Genomic DNA, 20,192 nt, shown 5'->3' with positions numbered 1-20,192 from the left:
AACAATGGTGTAAATGATTACAAGAAAAAAGTTACTCCACAGAAAGAGTTCTGCTGCTTGGTCTGTTTTGTGCCTCCTTGTCTTCTCATTACTCCAGAAGAAGTGAGCAATAAAGTCAGAAAAGTTTCACTCCAAAACCTTTGTGAAGGAATGGTCAGGTTTCACATCTCCAGGGAACAGCTGATCTTTACAGTGCCTCATATGGGAAGCACGTCCTGAAAGGTGAGTGAAATGAATAAAGAGAATCTCCCCCAGCAGCTCTCAGTCTCTCCTGTGTACAGCAGGTAGGTCAGGAAAATGTTATTTATCTGAACTCCTCGTGCTGGTGATCACTGAGCAAAGCAAATGTTGTTAAGTCAGGAATAATAATTTCTGATTCTCACTACTCATTCTGAGAACTTTGCCATTACTGGGTCTTTTCCTCAGTTTTATGTCTTCATTTTCACTTCTACATTTGCAGGTGAGAAAGTGCTAAAATCTTGAAGGCTCTCACAGTGTTCTTGGTGGATGCGTTTGTAGAGTACTCTGGAATCCTAAACTTCAAATGTGCCATCTTGTCAATCTTAAATATAATTTACCTAAATATTCCTAAATATTATGTCCCTCCTCTTTCTCTCATAGTCTATCGTGTAGATTTTGTCACTGTAATGCTCTGAAATACACAAGTTACAGCTAAATCAGAGAATTAGAGCAGACTGAGAAAAGAGAAACATCATCCTAAGTGATTAAGGATTGTTTACAACTGGTCAGTGTTTCTCTGCCACAATGTCCAAGGAGTGTGGAGAACACCATGAATTTCTGTTGCTTTTCACAAAATATCTTTTTGGGGGGTGGGAGGGGTGGTGGGAAATCTGTATCCAGATTGTTTATGTTGGCAGATATCACTGAAAAGATTGTGTTAAGCTCGGGTATTTGAACTAATTTGCCTGGTAGGCAGGTTAAATATTACTGTATAAGTTTCTGCTAAGGAATAAGGCAATAGTTCCAGTGTTAAATAAGTAACTTTTTCTTGAGGAATAGAATTTGACCAATGCTGAGATCTGTGCATCAAAGATGTGAAAATAAACAGTTACGACTTAAGACATGGGACAAGGGGTAAAAGACAATAAAATGAGCTTAAAAACCTGGGGCAAAGGGCAAAACTTTGCAGCTTCACTCAGGCCACAAAACTTTCCCAGGAAAAAGTATTTGATTCAGAGTTTACCTGTGATTTTGTAATGGAAGAGGGTATCTGCAGCAAGCAAATGTAGAACCTCTGCCTGGGAAGGTAATGGAGCAAATCCTCCTGGAAGATATGCTGAGACATGGAAAAATCAAGGAGGTGTTCTGAGGCAAGTAGTGTGCAAATCAATTTTGGGGGCCGATGGAAGGGATTACTGAAGTGAAAGTTCTTGGGATGGATGTAGTGAATGGACATATGTGTCAGCAGCTGCTGAGGCTAAAGGAGTGAGAATGTCGGTAGAAGTTAGGAAATATTCTTCAGCTCCATGGGAAGGAAAAGGAATGGAGAATCAGCTAGTGAATGCTTTGATGAAGAAGCAGGGACATTCTTCTAATGCAAACACTAACATCTGATGTTGTGTTTGAGGAAGGAAAGTTGTGGGCAATTAACAGCCCCAAACAACACATCAGCTGAGACACAGGCAAGGTGCCAGATTAATACAGGACATTGAGTCCTTAAAACACAGAAGGTAAAAAATACGAGAAAGTGGGATGGGGAACTTCACATTTATTTGGACCATTCAAACCATCAGTCTGGCAGTGGGCCTGAGTGACTTCAATGAATAGCCCATCAGCTCATAACTGGATTGTCTGGATAACCTCAAGGTTTGTTTGTTATGCTGGTTGTTGTTGTTGTTGTTGCAGGATTCATAACAACAACTCTGCTAATTTTATTAACCTCAAGGCGACTGTACTTATTCCTTCTGCATACTGTAATGTTAAATACTCACATCACAAAAATATAGGAACATGACATAGAATGAGGATGTGTGTAAACAACCTGTTTATTCAAGCCAGTTGTCATTAATTTATCTAACATCATACATGGGACAGCATCTAATAACTGTCTGGTTTTAAATGTATTTTCTTTCATTCCAGGTGACTGATTCATTAGGTGTGTGCCTGATTCTTCTCCTCACTGACTGATAAAACATAATTTATCATGAGAACATTTATTAAATCCTGGATTCCTCAGTGTTTGTGGATTCTCAGGTCACCTTCCAGATCATTCCATGGAAACAACAGGCTTCTTACATCTCAGATTGTTTCCTACTATGAACCTATAAACCAGTGTACAAAGGAACTTCCAGAATATTTCAACTTTGCTAGTGATGTCTTAGATGAGTGGGCACGACTGGAAAAGGTAGTATTTGTCTTACTTTATAGACATTGTGCTGTTAACCCCAGCTGTTAACAAAGAACCACAGAGTCCCTGGATCTCACACACACGCATATTCAGTGGGATGGGGAGGAGAATCAAGAGAAAAAAAAGGTAAAACCCATTGAGTTGAAGATAGAACAGTTTAAGAATTGAAATGTTAAAATAATAATAACAACCATTATAATATTAGTAGCAGTAGTAGTAGCTCACTTTCCACTGATTGATGCCCAGCCCATCCCCAGACACCTCCCAGCAAACTTCCCCCCAGGGTATAAACTGAGCAGGACCTGCTGTGGTGTGGAATATCTCTTTGGGCAGTTCAGGCCAGCTCTCCTGTCTGGGAGCCCTCCCAGCTTCTCATGCACTTCTTTGTTGGCAGAGTGTGGTAAACTGGAAAGTCCTTGCCTTTCAGTAAGCACTGCTTAGCAACAACTAAAACATCAGTGTGTTATCAATACTACACTCATCCTAAATTCATAAACCACAACACTATACCAGGACTTAGTAAGAAAATTTACTTTATTCCAGGCAAAACGAGGACACAGGGGAGCAAATCTAAGACGATACAATTCCATTTTCCTCATTGGTACTGGACAATATTATTTGCAGAGTGAAAAGACCATTCTACTTTGTTTATCAGAAATATAGGTGTCACCCTGAGAGAGTGATTGCCAGGGATGATTTGCTTAGTTAGGAGTTATTTGGTATTAAAGTGAAACCTTTTGAGGTTTGTCTTATTTTAATATCTTCTCACATCTTGTAGGATGGAAGAAAACCAGCAAATCCAGCTTTTTGGTGGGTCAATGATGAGGGAGAGGAGGTGAAGTGGAGCTTTGAGGAGCTGGGCTCTCTGTCCAGGAAGGCAGCCAATGTCCTTTCTGAGGCCTGTGGTTTGCAGAGAGGAGACAGAGTCATTGCAGTTCTGCCTCGTGTTCCTGAGTGGTGGCTCCTGAATGTGGCCTGCATGCGAACAGGTGAGGGACCCCCTGATTGTTGGGTGCAGAGAGAAAGCAAATACAGGCTACAAGCCCTGTGTTAGATGGCAGTGAAGAAAATGCACACAGGAACATTCTAATGTGACCTCTACAACTGATCTTTTGCCTAGAAGGAGAATTGGCAGCACCCACACAGGAACCACAGGGACAGGCATGGTCCAGTCAAATGGCATCCTCAGGTGAAGCCATGAGGGGTGAATGGCTGCAGACTAAAGCCAGGCTTGACCACATCCATTGTAAGGGAGATGAATGTACAATGGAAGAATTTATATGATTAGAGTAATTAATAATGCAAGATATCTATTTTGTTCTGCTGTTAAACTGCTAAACATCCATGATGGATAAAATCAGCATCAACAGAGAGACACAACCAAGTATCTTTGGGAAATACTGAGTTTTCTCAATTGCTTCTTTTCAGGAATTGTCCTTATTCCAGGAACATCCCAACTAACAGCCAAAGACATCTCATACCGACTCCAGGCTTCAAAGGCCAAGTGTATCATTACCAGTGACACACTGGCACCTGCAGTGGAATCTGTCCTGCCTGGCAGCCAGTTCCTGAAAAGTAAACTCATTGTAGGCCAAGGGAGCAGGGCTGGGTGGCTGAACCTCAAAGAACTCCTTGCGTGAGTATCCAGCTCTTTCACCATCATGCCTGTGAGCTGAAGGGAGCTGTACCAGTCAGGTGACATTGCTGAGTTTTGGGGGGAATTTTCAAAATCCAAATGAGTTACATTTCTCTCTCAACTCACAGCATTGTGATTGCATTGCATTAAGTACAGATTCATGCAACCCAGGTTTTGGGAGCCAAGTTCAGGTACTTCAGCTTCTTGCTCCTCAGCCTTGTGATTCAGAGTTTACTTATGACAAGCAAATTGTGTTCTCGAACTTTTCCCTGTGATATATAATGCAACTATTTCATTACTAAGATCATATAACTTGGGGCAACTTTCCTGTTGAACTCCTAAATATTAAAAATACTGATTCCCTAGTAGACAACTACATGTAGTGACCAGAACATATAATTTCTTCTGAAGGGTTGCATCTGCTGACCATCAATGTGTCAAGACGAGGAGCCAAGACCCAATGATAGTGTATTTTACCAGTGGAACTACAGGCTTCCCAAAAATGGTGGTGCAGTCCCACAGCAGTTATGGCATTGGATTTACAATCTCTGGCAGGTATTACCTTGCAGTTCCTCCCAGGGTCCTGACTAAGTGACATGATCAGCGTTAAACTGAACATATGACCGTAAAATTCCAGTAATGTAGGCATTTCATGACTGCAGTATCTTGCATCGTCCTCATCATTCTCCTCTCATGGTAAAACCCTTGTTATTGAAAGCTTCTGGAAGGCCCAGTTGAGCTCATCATGTGCAGAGTTTTGTCACTTGCAGGGCTGAAAGCAGAGGAGCAATAAGGACAGTGTCCCTCCAGCCACAGCAGAGGAAGTCAAGTACTCTCATGTTGGGCCAACCTTCCCTGAGAACCAAAGCAACCTTGGGCCATTTCATTACACTTTAAAAGTTACACTTCAGGCTAAATCTGTGGCTTGGTACTGATTTGCTTTTCCTGAAAGTTTTTTCATCTCTGCTTTTTCATCAGGTATTGGATGAACTTGACTCCTTCAGATATAATGTGGAATACCTCTGATACTGGCTGGGCAAAATCAGCCTGGGGCAGTGTTTTTACACCGTGGATCTGTGGATCCTGTGTCTTTGTACACAATATGCCACAGTTTAAACCAGAAGTTATTGCAGAGGTGAGTAATCCCCACATCCCAAGCAATCCAAAGGTAGCAGATTTAGGTAGCCTATTCCTCTTCCAAGCTATTTTTCAAAACCACTCAGCCGGATGATTCTCCTCAACATTGGCCTCTTGTAAGGGGCAGAAACCTTAACCTTCCCAAGAATAATACTGGGAAAACTCTGATCTAGCTCCCTATCACCCATTGGGCTTGAGCCTCGAACACAGATGCCTTAGAAAACCCAAGAAAAAAACCTTAACTGCAACTACTGCTGTCACTGGTCCTTCATTTACACAAGTGACTTTTGGTTGGACAGAAAGTTCCATATTTTCTACAGGACTTGACTGCCTGGTCCAGCATTTTTATGTTTTCATCTTGCAGACATTTGAGCATGTAAATTGTTTTAATCACCTGCACATTTACAAGGTCAGACCCAGAATTACACTTTCTTTTCAGCACAATATCTTCCTGTTTTCCTAGACTCTCTCAAGATACCCCATCACCACCTTCTGCACGGCTCCCACCGCCTTCCGCATGCTGGTCCAACATGATGTGAGCAGGTACAGCAGGGAGGGGAGGGAGGCTGGGGTACAGTGTTGGACAGCTCTGCATGCTTAGTTCCTTAGGTTCCTCAATTTTTTTTCTGTTAAATGCAATCTAAGGAGCACAACTTGCTCTCAGTAAAGAAGGCCCTCAGTTTTGAAATGTGAGAATAATTAGCCACAGCATGGGCTACTTGGGCTTCAGGACTGGGCCTTTGAATAGACAGCACAGAGGAAACAAGGGAGGATTTTTAAGTTGTCACTTCCTCTGGACTTAGGGTTCACAGTTCAGGTTAAGACAATGTTTTAGGCACCATTGCACCATGGAGCTGTTCTCACATGTTTGAGAATGAAGGGAGCAGTTAGAGGAGTTTCACATGCTGAGAGTTATTTGGCAGCTCTTCCCACCAGTTTGTTACTCTGTAAAATACCCAGCTTGTGAGAACTGGTTTGTAAGGAGTTTTCACATCTTTGGTAAGGTACTTACTCTTGTCACCTAGGTCTTTCATCCTGACCAAAGCCAACCCAGATTTAGCAGAGCTCAGCCTCTGTCTTCCTGTTCATCCTTTCCTTCAGTCTTAGGTGTACTTGGACAGTCGAGGAAGTCTGTTCAGTTAAGGTTGCTCACTGCTTACTTTAGGAGTTAAGAGAATTATTTCATTTGGTCTTTCTCTCAAGCTACAAATTCCCGAGTCTGAAGCACTGTGTAACTGGAGGGGAAGCACTCAATCCTGAAGTGTTTGAAAAGTGGAAAATCCAGACAGGGCTGGTTATCCACGAAGCTTATGGCCAGACTGAAACAGTATGTTTCCATTAATTCTTGCACTATACCCATTCAAAGGTAACAAAACCAAAACCACAATATCCTTGATAAATCAATGGAAAAGGTGAGAATCACTTATATAATTAAAAAACGAGAAATACTTTGTATAATTATGATTATACAGATCCAACATCAGCAAGCTGCATATTTTAATGGTTTAGACCCCTGCAAAAACCATGCCAGAGACACTTCAGATCAAATAAATTTAGGCGATTCCTTTGTCATCTTTACTTTAAAAAAGACTGAAAAAATAATTTGCTCCAGCTATCAATTTGGCCTGAGGTTTTAATGGCAAATATTAAAACAGCTCACATCCCAGGCTTCCCTGTAAGAGAACATTGACAAAATTATTAAGAGTCAGATCTCAGGCCTTCTTTCATTTTGCCCTTGAAATTGTCCCAAATTAATTGTCCCATTATTGAAATAAGATCTGTAATAATTTCATATCTGCTGTCCTGCAAAGTCAAGTGTTTGCAGCACAGCCCAGTGGCTCAGACTCAACAAAACCAAGCTCAAACAGGTCTGATCTGAAATGCCTCTGAAGCCCTCTCTGATGTTCTCAAGAGCCACAGTGCTTTGGTCCTGATTCAGCCTTTGTCACAACAAAGTCACAAAGAGGAGTCCTGTCTAGTGCAAACCATAATAAAATTTATAAGATGTTGCAACAATTTTAAAAATCCTTTACAAATCTCTTCTGCAGGTGACAATCTGTGCCAATATGAAAGGAATGAAAATTAAACCTGGCTCTTTGGGAAGAGCTGTTCCCCCTTATGATGTGCAGGTACGGGCACAGGTGGCAGCTGTGGGTAGAACAGTGAGGCTGTGCTGTCCGTGTCCCTCAGTGGCCTGCACGGAGCTGGAGCAGATGTTCCTGTGAGCTGATCAAAGCACTGCTGCTGTGTCTGTCCTTTCTGCAGATCGTAGATGAGCACGGGGCCGTTGTGCCTGCAGGAGAAGAGGGCACCATTGCTGTGCGAGTGCAGCCCACGCGACCCTTCTGTCTGTTCTCCGAGTACTTGGTGAGCCTGACTTGCTGTGTCTGTGCCTGCTGAGAGAGCCGGGAGGGAGCCAGGGCAAAGTTCTGCCAGGAGCAGAATTCCATGCAGGATCTTCAGAAGGTCTCACTGGGTTACTTGAGGACTTTGAGCCTGATCTGTATGTGGTGGTGCTGAGGTTCAGGACATTCTTAAGGAAACAGTAGAATCAGGCAAACTTAAAGACATTCTTCCCTGCAATTGAACTATCATCATGAATAAGCTTTGGGGGACCTATCTATGTTTTTAATCCTTTTCTCAACCCCCATAATATTTTGATAGTTGTAGCATCCTCGAACAGCAATTTGTTCTCACTATGTGATAAGAAACTTCAACAATTTCAATACTATAACTTCTGGTTTTCACTATGTCTTCTGTTGCCAAAGTGTTTTCCTGTGTAACCAAGAAGTTACACTGGGTGTAGAGGTCCTATAGGTCAATGCAAATAATGAAGTTTTTCCTGCAGGTGACCTCATTTGAGTTTTGATCCTGTCAATTAAAGGTAAAAAGTTTCTTTTGACAGGAGGTTATTGAGGCAACCCCCTGCAATGATAAATCATTTCCCTGAACAGAGTGGATTACACATTTTTGTGGGCTACTCATCTGCTATGATGGATGGGCATTTCGATAGAGCATGACCTCTTCTCTCTAGAACAGAAATCTCTACATACACTCTTCAGTGTGTAGTGTTCTTTTCTGTCACATACTTCAGGCATCAAACTGCTAATCAACATAGCTCTGGGTTTTTTTAGTTGAAGGTATAAAGCAATATTGAACACACTCATTTTGAGAACAACTTTAAAAATTATTTTTATCATTTTTAGCACCACTGGAAAGGAAATGCGCTATTTTTCACTAATAATCAAATACCTTTTCTGAAAATGTTTGATTGTTGCCAGGATAATCCAGAGAAAACTGCTGCCTCTGTGCGTGGAGATTTTTATCTCACTGGAGATAGAGGCACTATGGATGAAGAGGGATATGTGTGGTTTGTTGGAAGAGCTGATGATATCATTAATTCTGCTGGGTAAGGCATTGCCTTTTAGATTTGCCTCATGAAGGAAAATGCCAAGACCAATGGACTGGTGCATGCTGCTGGGGCTGATGTGTCTTTGTGCCCCCCTAGGTACCGCATTGGCCCATTTGAAGTGGAGAGTGCATTGATACAGCACCCAGCAGTCTCAGACGTGGCTGTTGTCAGCAGTCCTGACCCAGTGCGAGGGGAGGTAAAACAAAATAGAGAAAAGATGTAAAAGAAATGCCCCTTCTTGTAATATCTTGGCAGATCTTACCATTTCAGAATTATTTCTTTGTTTGCAAGTTTTGATGTGGAAAAATAGTTTGACTTTTCAGACTAATAATGATATGTTTTTGTCTAAGCAATGAAATTTTGATTATTTCTCATTTACCACTAAGCACATAGTGGCAATGATATCCACAGTGTTTAAATTTTGTTTTATATTTCCCAACTTTGAAACATTTCTTTGAGCAACTGGGATGAAATTTGCAGCTTTAATAAGATATAATGTTAAGGGGAAAAAAAGTTGGAAAGACGGAAAAAATCCTCTGCTCTAGAATGGCACAGCACAGCAGTTGATAACAGCTAATGAAAAGGGAAATTAAAGAAAGAGCTCACATTTTGGCATTCTCAATTGAGACACTCGCTTTTCACAACAAATGTATTCCTTTATTGCCACCTCTGCATGTTAATGGAATCCCTTCAATTTTGTGGCACAGGTGGTCAAAGCCTTCATTGTTTTAGCTCCTGATTTTGTATCACACGATCCAGAAAAATTAACTCTAGAACTCCAAGAACATGTCAAGAAGGTGACTGCACCTTACAAGTATCCAAGGAAGGTAAGCACAGCCCAAGAAGACAGGCTCTCTCATTGTACCAGAAACGGAGCATTTTTTGTCCTGCCTCATCTCTTTTTCAACAGCATTCTGACAAACACTCCAACCTGAGTTAGATAAAATAAAAGTAGATTACAGGGTCTGTTGCAGCTGTAGCCTTGGGTTGGCTGTGTGTGCTAGAAAGTTCCTGGAGGGAGGCAATGGTCATGAAATTTTACTTCATGAGGACCCAGTCTTTTTTTCATGGAGTACAGGAGTTTTCACAGTAGCTCAGATGGGCAAAACATTCAGTCAACATTTCATCATCCCAGCCCTGGCTGGACAGCTTTCCATCCTTTTACCCCCCCAACCATAATGAAAATGGGTCTTTCTTTCAGCTGGGAATTTAACCAGAATGTATTTTTGCCTTTCAAGATGGAGTTTGTTCAGGAGCTGCCAAAGACAACTACTGGGAAAATCCAGAGAAAAGTTCTAAGGGCCAAAGAGTGGGCAAACATATAAAAAGAGCAAGAGGATTCTGGGAAGCAAGGAGAGAAATGTTCCATTAGCTGTACCAACCAAAACACATCCAACACGGCACATGTTTATGACCCAGAACACCTGGAAACATTGGGAAAAACAAACTGTGGAAGAAAAAGTAGAAAACACCCATATGGCTTGAAGATATGTGCTATTGGAACCACTTTTGTCATTGACCTACAAATTTTCCAAAGGAAGGACTTGCAAGTTATTCAGAGTGTGAAATGGCAAAGAGAAAGGACAGACCTAAGTGCATACAAAGATTTAATTTTTTTACTGGATATATACATATCCAGTAAAATATATATATAAACATATAAAACCATATGTATAAATGGCTTCCTTTCAAAAAAAATGAAGTGTAATTACAACTCTTAAATACATACAAATAAAGGTGAAATTAATAAAAATAATCTTTGTCCTGTGGTGAGTATCAGCAGCACATTAATATATTCTTGTCAATTACTACTACTGTAACATTCTCAAATTCTTTCAGGGTGGAAGAAAAAGACATTTCTTTTTAAATGATTAAAGCTGAGGCAAAAGAAGACCCAAAATGCTTTAGGTTAAGGTGCAAATTATGCACAACTAACAATGGTGTAAATGATTACATGAAAAAAGTTACTACACAGAAAGAGCTTTGCTGATTGGTCTCTTTTGTGCCACAATCTGTTCTCGTTACTTCAGAAGAAGTGAGCAATAAATTCAGAAGGGTTTCACTCCATAACCTTTATGAAGGAGTGTCCAGGTTTCACATCTCCAGGGAATCTTCTCATATGGGAATCATGTCCTGAAAGGTGAGTGAAATGAATGAAGAGGATCTCCCACAGCAACTCCTGATCTCTAATGTCCACAACATGTATATGGGAAAGCAGGATAGGGAACTTAACATTTAATTAGCATGTTAAAATCATCAGTCTGGCTCTGACTAGCCCAAGTGACTTTAATGAAGAACTCATTAATTCATAACTAGATTATCTTTGGATAATCTCAATATTATGCTTCTTTTGTTGGTTTGTTTTTTGTTCTTTGTTTGTTGTTGCAGGATTCATAGCAACAGTTCTGCAATCTTCTTATACAGTCTCCAGCATCTAGACACATTATCTTCTGCCATGAAATTGCTGTTTAAATTACAGAGTTTAAAACTCCTGCGAACTCTGAAGCCTCCTAATAGGACTTTCCATGGACATCCCAGGCTGCTTTCCTGTGATGTATATTCCCAGTATGAGTCCATCAGACTGGGCAAACAGGAGATACCGAAGTACTTTAACTTTGCAAGTGATGTACTGGACAAATGGTCTGAGATTGAAAAAGTAGGTGATCTTCTGTTGTGTCAATGACATACTTAAATTTTAAATTTCATTTGTAATAAGATGGGGTTTTCTTCTTTATAAAATCAACCAGTGATCAAACCAAATTTGCATTATGAAATTATACAAAAGTTCATTGTTTCTTGCTTTATTTATTGTTATTTTGTGGGAGCAATAATGCATAGTATAAGGCTTAAATTGAAATAGGATCCAGACTAGGACTTGGGTCTAGAGACAAACATTTCAGATTCAGAAAAGAAGAATCTATTTGGGATTGAGCTTGATGAATAGCAAATCTTGATCCTTTAAGGACAAGAAAAAAAAGGCTTATATGCCAGCTGTCAAATACTCAGATCTTCCATAATTTACAGATCTCTGTGCATTATTATTTCAAGGTCTTTCAGAAGAAAATCTTTTATGTTTTAATTCCTATGTTTTGTAGGCTGGAAAGAGACCATCAAACCCTGCTTTCTGGTGGATAAGTGGTGAAGGAGAAGAAGTGAAGTGGAGCTTTGAGGAGCTGGGGTTCCTGTCTCGGAAAGTGGCCAATGTGCTGACTAAAGAATGTGGGCTGCAGAAGGGAGACAAGCTTATCCTGATCCTACCACGAATTCCAGAATGGTGGCTGGTCAAGGTGGCTTGTATGCGAGCAGGTCAGTGAGGTAAAATGGTCCATGCAAATCGGTTGAGAGAATCAAGAATGGATTTATCAAGGAAAAACTGTGTAATAACCCAGTGAGTGGACTAGCTGCCAGGCAGTCCTGAAGGATTCTCACTAGGGGCCATAGGAGACGTAATTCGTGCAGTGGGCAAGAAGATGCCAGAAGACAGGGAAGAGCCATGGAAATCACCAGGCAGGTCCACATTTCCTTCCTGACAGGAGAGCACAGGCATCTGCATTAATCCAATCTAACTGTTTGGCTGGAGAACACCAGGGCAAATCTGTCTTGGAGATCAGTTTGGCAATAGTTAATAGCTTATGTTCTTAGAAAAGAATCAGATGCAGAAAAAATGCCAACATGAACTAACTTTATCTCTCTTCCAGGAATTGTCATAATCCCAGGAACATCCCAGTTGTCAGCCAAAGACATACTGTACCGACTCCAGGCATCAAAGGCCACGTGCATCATTACCACTGACAAACTGGCTCCTGCAGTGGACTCAGTGGCATCCCAGTGCCAGCTCCTGAAAAACAAGCTAATGGTGTCCAAAGGCAGCAGGGAGGGGTGGCTGAACTTCACTGAGTTGTACCAGTGAGTAGGACTTAGTGGCACTGCAGTCACAAGGACAAAGCAGACCTGTTTCCACAAATTCAGCTACAACAGTTGAAGTTATAATTACATTTTCCTTTTTACAGAAACCAATCTGCTGACCATTCTTGCATTAAAACAAAGATTCAAGACCCAATGATTATTTTCTTTACCAGTGGAACTACAGGTTCTCCAAAGATGACTCAACATTCCCAGGGTAGTCTTGGTTTCAGACCCCTTCTAAGTGAAAGGTATGAAAGAGTTAAGCCTGGTTGAACATAAGATAATTGAAGCTGCATGGTAGAACTATTGTAAAAAATTTATGAATAAGAAATACCAGTGTACATCCCCAGCCCTTCTCCCTTTGAAATCAGAGTTAAAAACCCCATCAAATTGCTAGGGATTAAGATTGCCCCAGTGTCTCAGTCTTCCAATTAATACCTCTTACCCTCTTTCTGGGTGCTTTTCATTATCTTCTTTTTTTTTTTTTCTGTTCAATCAGGTACTGGTTGGATTTGACTTCCTCTGACGTGATATGGAACACAGCAGACACAGGATGGATACTAACTTCAATAGCATCTTTTTTTGATCCCTGGGTTTTCGGGTCGTGCATCTTTATACATAACCTACCACAGACTGACTCAGCAGTCATCCTAAATGTAAGGGAAAAACTTATGGAAATGGATTCATCTGCAGAGAGCATGCCAAAAACAATTCCTGACAGCATCCACAGATTTCACGAGGGTTGTGTTTATAGTAGCGTTTGAGATGTTGTATTTGTTGTGTAAAGCCCCTACTTTCATTTTTAATGTATACAGAAGGGGACAAACATGCAATCCATTCATACATTTTGCTCATAGCTGGTGAGTACATGAATGAAAATCATCCAAAAGCAGCACTAAACGTCTGCCATTCATCCTAGTGACTGTTGGAATTATATCAGTGGGTATTAATGGAGAAATGAAGTGTTTCTCTGCCCACACCAACCAAGATGAAAGTGAACACCTCCCTGTGATGTAGAGAGAGGAGGAACTATCCTCCCCATGCCCAAAGCTGTGGGGTCCTGGTGTCAGGTAGCTGTGTTAGCATAGGATTTTGGTAATCAAATACAAATACTCTCTGCATATTGCACCAACTGCAGGAGGGCTCCTCACCCCACAGAGGGTGCAGTGCTTTTACACAGGGGGCAAATGTACTTCTCCTTTCCGTGTCACCTGTTTACTGTACATTCCCAAGGCAGTTTTTTGTCTGAGATTCACATTGTCCTTCTTGTTGTTTAACCCTCTAGACTCTCTGCAGGTTCCCAGTTGATGCCCTGGTTGGTGCTCCAACATTATTCCGCATGCTAGTGCAAGAAGATCTCTCCAAGTATGTAAAAAATTTATTTACTAATGTTTAATTTACCCCAACAAAATTTAGTAATCTCCTATATCTAACTGCTTGACACAAAATAGATTAATAATTTAGTTTAAAATATCCTTCACGAGAAGACCATCATGCAAAATTTGAGTTTTGCTGAGCTTTTTGATCAAACAGAGAAACTTGATGTTTTCCCACAGAAATTTGAGACTTAGGCGACTGTACTTGTTAGTATGAAACTGAGACTGTAAAATACTTTGTCGTAATTTTTTTTTAATCACATAAATTGTCCACACTTTGGGAAGGACTTCATCCTAGAAAGTGCATGTCAGCGTAACTCTGAGGTAATTATTTGTTGTGGCAGTTGTACCTCAGCCCCTGCTCCAGTTCTCACTGCCTGTCGTTGCTCCTTCCTTCTCTCCTGAACTTTCTCGCTTGGCCTGTTGCAGAGGGTCAGCAATCAGGGCCCTGGCTCAGCACATCAGTATTTGGTTATTTATAATCCCAGCTGACTTCAGCAAAAATTTTATTTTTCACATGTTTAACTCTGACTGCTACTTATGTTGAGTGTTGAGTGATATTCTTGTTATATGGGTAGCAGAAGGAACAGGACCCCTCTGATTTCCCCACTTTGTGGCACTAACTCTCCCAGTAAACAGCTCACCCTTGAATGCTCCTGGTCTCCCCCTCTAGATTTAAGTATTGCCTTTCTTGTTTTTAACTCCCTGTGAAGATACAAATTCATGAACCTGAAGTACTGCATGAGTGGAGGGGAACCACTCAACCCAGAAGTCATGGAGCAGTGGAAGAGCCAGACGGGGCTGGACATCCATGAAGTGTATGGCCAGACAGAAATGGTACATCTGTAGGGACAACAGCCTATTATATCTTTGGAATTTCTTTTTGCTGTAAGGTTTGCTTTGTAAGAACACAGTCTGTTTCCTCCTTCACATTTCTGTGGATGTTTCAGTAATTCCCTTCCCTGGTAACCTCTGAAAGAACTTCCTGTCGTGGCTCTCCTCACAGAACCTGCCATAAAGGTGGGAGTTTGGGAGGGAATGTGCTGTTCTATTTCCACAAATGTCCTTAAGATAATTCCAAGTAACAGCGACAGTCAAGAGGGCAGAGTTTGAATATAAGGGAAGAAGACTGGTTAACAGAGGACATGAATTTTTCACAGAGAATGGAACAGGATCCTTTCAGGGACTTTTATGATTTCCTTATCTGTACCACACAGCACTGACACCTAGGATCCTATGAATCTTAATTCCTTACTTTGGAGTTAGTCTAGAAACGACATGTAATGAATTGAGTGTGAATGTAGCAATTTTCTATTGCAAACCTTTGGTTTGATTTTGATTTTTACAGGGAATAATCTGCTCTGTTTGTAAAGGAATGAAGATTAAACCTGGATCAATGGGGAAAGCAGCTCCCCTTTATGATGTTCAGGTTTGTAGCTTGCTCTTTACATTCTGTCATGGGGGATTTTTGGTTTGGTTGGATTTGTGTCTGGAGTTTGCTTTTCCATTGGACTAAAATAAGAATTGTTTTTCATTCTAGATCATAGACAAAAATGCCAATATCCTGCCTCCAGGACAACAGGGGGAAATTGCTGTCCGAAGCAAACCTATAAGACCACTTGGTTTTTTCTCTGAATATTTAGTAAGAACTTCATTTTATTCCTCACCACCACTACCAATTTCCCCAAAGGCTCTCCAATTGCATAGTGGTCCTAAAGGCTGGACAATTTTCACCATTTAATTATTTATTACCAGAGCAATTTGTTTATTCAGATTGGTGGGTGTTAGAAAAGGAAAGAAAATAATTTAGGATCAAGATAAATTTTATCTTAAAGAATAGAAATTATTTTAAACCTATTTTATTGTATTTTATAGCAATATCAGTACATCCTTGACTTAAAAATTAAGTTCCAGTACATTTGATGTTGTGTTATAGAATAATGTATAGCTAATGCATGCTCAAAATCTAAACTACTGCTTGTAAACCACTTTAAGGATAATCCTAAGAAAACTGCAGAAAGTGAACGTGGAGATTTTTATGTCACTGGAGACAGAGGGACAATGGATGAAGAGGGATATTTCCAGTTTATTGGCAGAGATGATGACATCATCATTTCTTCAGGGTTAGTCTGCACACACCCATTCTAAATCTGCCATTGTATATTCTTACATGTTGCATCCTGGTGAGCTTCTGACATCGTAATCCTGTGATAGGAACTTACTGACCTCTTGACTTTGGAATACTTGCTGTTATTATTAACTTTTCACAGACCTGCAGTATCATCTTGGTGATGATACTGGATCCATTTCCCCTGCAACGTGTTATGTGTTTGAACAAAGAATGAAGACTTCAGCTGGCAAAGGAGAGATTATCTAGTTTATTTTTTGACTAAAATTGAAGGAATCTCTATTAGATTCAAAGAGCTTTTGAAACATTAATTTTTAACATGCTGAAAGGAAACTATTTTATGATTGATTTTGTATGATGTGATACCATAACGTGGCACAGGCTGCTCCTGCAGACCCCAGCTACAGGGTGGGATGGAGCTCCAGCCTGAGAGCTCCAAGGAGAGAGGACAGATGGAGAAGTAGCCACAGCCCCAGAAGTCCTCTGCCACAAGACCACTATGAAACACCCCTAACCCAGCCAGCTTTCCCATTCTGGCTAAAGCTTCTATAGTTGGTTGCTGATTTGTTCTGGCTTTGTTTTTATCCTTCAACATGAAAATTAAAAAACATTTGGCACTGCTTTTTCCAGATAAAAAATAAGAGCCAAATTTCATTTTTATTTTTCCTTAACCTAGGTATCGCATCGGGCCGTTTGAAGTAGAGAGTGCCCTGATAGAGCACCCAGCTGTAGTAGAAACAGCTGTTGTGAGCAGCCCAGACCCCCTCAGAGGAGAGGTAACGATGCTGAATGGAGGGGGGAAAGCAATGCATTTGTCCAAGTATATAACAATATAAAGGAATTTCTACTTTACTGAATAATGTATAGCTCTAAGGCAATAATGTCATCTCAGAATCATGGAATTGTTTAGGTTTAGAAAATACCTCTGAGATCATTGAGTCCAACCATGAACCCAGCACTGTCAGGTCCACAAATAAACCATGAGCACCACATCTACTTCCATCATGGATAATCCTAGTGGGGCCGACATGCAAAATCTCTTCCCATTTACATGCTTTTGCTCTTCTGAGTTTATTTTCATCCCAAGGTCTTCTCTGTGGAGAACACTACTGTGATGTTTACTTTGCCCTTGTTCTTATGCATTTGTCAATGCACTGAAATTGTCATTTATGACTCTTGGTGTAACCAAAATTCTACTGTAACTGCCCAAGGATTAGACATGGGCTGCAGGTGTGGTGAAAGCACAATCCTGTGCCAGGATAACAGTGCTTACTGTCCTCTGTCAGAACTTCAGAGAAAACAAAATGTCCCTAAGCTTCAGGGAGAACTCCACAGAGACACTTTTTATTGCCCCTTTTTAGTGGTTTTGATTTGCTAATTTGAGATTTTTCAGCTAATGCACTAATTTATGTGGTGGGTTTAGTGTTGGCTTAATTGCTAGTACTTCTACTAGAATTATTTACTCATTTCCTGCTGTGAGATAGGATTAGGAGGAGGAGCAAAGTAGGTTTAAACTTTGAAGGGTATAAAGAAAAACTTTATTAATAGAAACTAAAAAGAAAAATAATATTAAGAATCAGAATAAAACTTTCAGAATGCTTCTCCTCCCCTCACCCTTTTTGTTTTCAAATTGCCAACTTATAGAAACAAATCAGTCAGTTTACTATCTTTAAAACAGTCTTTCTTTAATTTACTTAGGGAGAGGAGTATCTCTCTTTAGTCTATGGAGACTTCTCCACAAGAAAACAGTCCTTTTGTGGCTTCAATGTCACACAATCAGCCACCCGTTCCTCATGAACTGTTGTGACTCTGAGCAGCATTGCTCACTGGTAACCTGCACATCAGCCTTTAAAAACAGATAGTATCAGATCACTTCTGTTCATTTTACCTTACAGGTTGTGAAAGCATTTGTGGTTCTGTCCCCAGCCTTTTCATCAACTGACCTGAAGAGCTTAACTCGTGACTTGCAGGACCATGTCAAGAAAACTACTGCTCCATATAAATACCCTAGAAAGGTAAATATTTCTGAGGAGAAACTTTAAAACAGGGCACCCTTCCCTAAATCTCAGGAGAATTACCATTTACATTTTCATGATTCACTTGAAAGAGACAGCAGTAAAGATTCATCTAGACTACAGACTCCAGAAGACCTTCTCTAAATAACATTACCTTACATTGTTTTTCATGCATTTGTGTAAAGTACTTGTTCAAACTTCTCAAAATTTTCTAGGTTTTGTACATCCCAGTTAGATCTACATGTTCTTAGTCAGATTCACAATCATAATTCTGTTTTGTGTTTAACCTTCAAACAAGCACTAGCCAGTGCCTTTAGGGTAGCACTCAATCTGAGTAAGACTTTATCTTTGAGAGATCATCACAACTAATAAATATACACAAGCCCAGGAGGATACACTTGGTGTTTCTTAGTAATCCCAGCACCAGAGGAAGAGCTACTGCAGTGCATTAGCTAACTTGAGCAGAACTCAAAGAACTCAGAATCATTGAAGACTTTGGGGCTGTAACATCCTTTTTTTCCTTCTTTTTGTCATTCATCTCTGACCTCTGATACCCTTCAGGCATTGGCCCTTCTGCTGTGAGTTACTGTCCCCAGTTTGGTCAGCTGAGAGGCAGCTGTACAGATGTTTGGCCATCTAGGCAGCCAAAGAGATGGTTTCACAAGTGGCACAACGTGCTGCTTTGGTTTGGCTTGGATTTGAGGCAGGCAGTTCTTACTGATGGGAGAACTCTCAATTTTCCATATAAGCTTGGAGAGTCTTGGAAAACCAGCTCTGTAGAACACACTGCATTGCCTTCTCTCTTTATTTTATCTAGGTGGAATTTGTCAAAGAGCTGCCAAAGACAGTCACTGGGAAGATCAAGAGGAATGTATTAAGGGACAAAGAGTGGGGACGGATATAGCATTGTTTGGAATTGAACAAAACTTCTTTCATTCCAATAGCACTACATGAATTTCACTACTACAACTGCCCTCATTCTCTTTTTGTTAAGTGTCTGAACATCAAAAAATACAGGTAACATCAAGATGTGATATTTGTGCCTGCTTACAGAGTTTCCAATATCAGTACCTGACTGAATTGTATTATTCTGAGTGAAAAATAAAATTTTTAATAGACAACTTCCATAGCCTTTCCCTTTGAGACCTCCTTTCCATCCCTCCTACAGCCCAGCTTCTATTTGGTGTTATTCTTGAGAGACAATAAAAAAGATAATGCCCACATTTGAAAAAGTATTTTACATGAAATATATTTGATTCACTATTTCCTGAGAGTTTACCCTGACATCCAAAGATTATGGAAAGGACATGGTGACTGGTATGGTCACTATATGGGTTCCAAAAATGCAGCATAATGAAGAGGTTGCAAAAAACCATTTTTTTTTTCTGGTGCCACTGCATAGTGGTAGAAAAACTCCTAAAAATGCAATGTTATAGATGGGTATTAGTTTTACTGGGTAGGTTCAAAAGTCACGTTTTTGGTGGTAGGATGAGAACCATGTGTGGTTCCAAGGTGTCCTTTGTTTTGAAAGTGTCTTGTCTCTTCCAAGCACTAGCCAGGAATGGAACTCCCAAGGCAAGGTTGGAAGTATTCTGAAATAGATATGAACATAACATCTCATCTTTTGCTTTAAAAACCCCTCTGAGGTAAATGAAATGAGAATTAAGATTGTGTTCAGTATGTGAGAAATAATCCTTTAATAGATGATGCTGCCATGCACAATGAGAAACTAGTAAGTTGTAGAAATTCACAGTATGTGCTCAATGTTGCACATATACATATATAGAGTGTGTATAAATATATGTTTTGTGTATGCATTTGGCACATAAAACTACTCTGCTTGCATTAGTAAGAAAGTTAATATTTAGTTTTATGTCTTGAAATGCTTAGTACATTTCCAGAATGGGTTTGGAACTTGGTCCTGCAGATTTTCTGGATTGTGATTTTTGTGACTTTGAGTGGGTTATTTTAGCCAATCCATTGAGCTGGAACATTTTATAAGTGATCTACAACTTCATCTCCTTTCCCACAATACTAAAAGTTGGAATTAAGCTTTAATGAAAAACAGAGCAGCCTTTAGATGAGTTTGGGTTTAGTTAGTCAAAAGGGTTTCAGACTGCTGATATAAAACCAACTCTTCTACTAATACTTGATCTGGGTCTAAATAGTCATCCTGTAAGAATAAAAAACGAACACGATTTATAAAATAAATGT

The 20,192-nt window shown here is 40.2% G+C and overlaps 2 protein-coding genes across 2 annotated transcripts; both read left to right on the top strand.

The window, feature by feature from the left end:
- Positions 1 to 111: 111 nt before the first annotated feature.
- On the top strand, positions 112 to 10,306 carry LOC106862136 (acyl-coenzyme A synthetase ACSM4, mitochondrial-like). Its single transcript, XM_088174392.1, has 14 exons — positions 112 to 222; positions 2,101 to 2,365; positions 3,147 to 3,357; positions 3,797 to 4,004; positions 4,416 to 4,559; positions 4,983 to 5,139; positions 5,605 to 5,684; positions 6,345 to 6,468; positions 7,190 to 7,270; positions 7,407 to 7,508; positions 8,423 to 8,550; positions 8,650 to 8,749; positions 9,261 to 9,380; positions 9,792 to 10,306. The coding sequence occupies exons 2-14, from the start codon at positions 2,165 to 2,167 to the stop codon at positions 9,876 to 9,878; spliced, it is 1,743 nt and encodes a 580-aa protein (XP_088030518.1). The 5' UTR covers positions 112 to 222; positions 2,101 to 2,164; the 3' UTR covers positions 9,879 to 10,306.
- Positions 10,307 to 10,966: 660 nt separating this feature from the next.
- On the top strand, positions 10,967 to 19,099 carry LOC106848844 (acyl-coenzyme A synthetase ACSM4, mitochondrial-like). Its single transcript, XM_088174393.1, has 13 exons — positions 10,967 to 11,209; positions 11,649 to 11,859; positions 12,252 to 12,459; positions 12,564 to 12,707; positions 12,959 to 13,115; positions 13,745 to 13,824; positions 14,549 to 14,672; positions 15,184 to 15,264; positions 15,376 to 15,477; positions 15,831 to 15,958; positions 16,640 to 16,739; positions 17,859 to 17,978; positions 18,796 to 19,099. Exons 1-13 carry the CDS (start codon positions 11,009 to 11,011, stop codon positions 18,880 to 18,882), a joined length of 1,743 nt encoding a protein of 580 aa, XP_088030519.1. The 5' UTR covers positions 10,967 to 11,008; the 3' UTR covers positions 18,883 to 19,099.
- The last annotated feature ends 1,093 nt before the right edge of the window (positions 19,100 to 20,192 follow it).

The sequence above is a fragment of the Sturnus vulgaris genome, chromosome 16 (genome assembly GCF_052056855.1).
Source record: "Sturnus vulgaris isolate bStuVul1 chromosome 16, bStuVul1.hap1, whole genome shotgun sequence".
Lineage (NCBI taxonomy): Eukaryota > Metazoa > Chordata > Aves > Passeriformes > Sturnidae > Sturnus > Sturnus vulgaris.
This window is presented reverse-complemented; position numbering and strand designations above follow the sequence as displayed.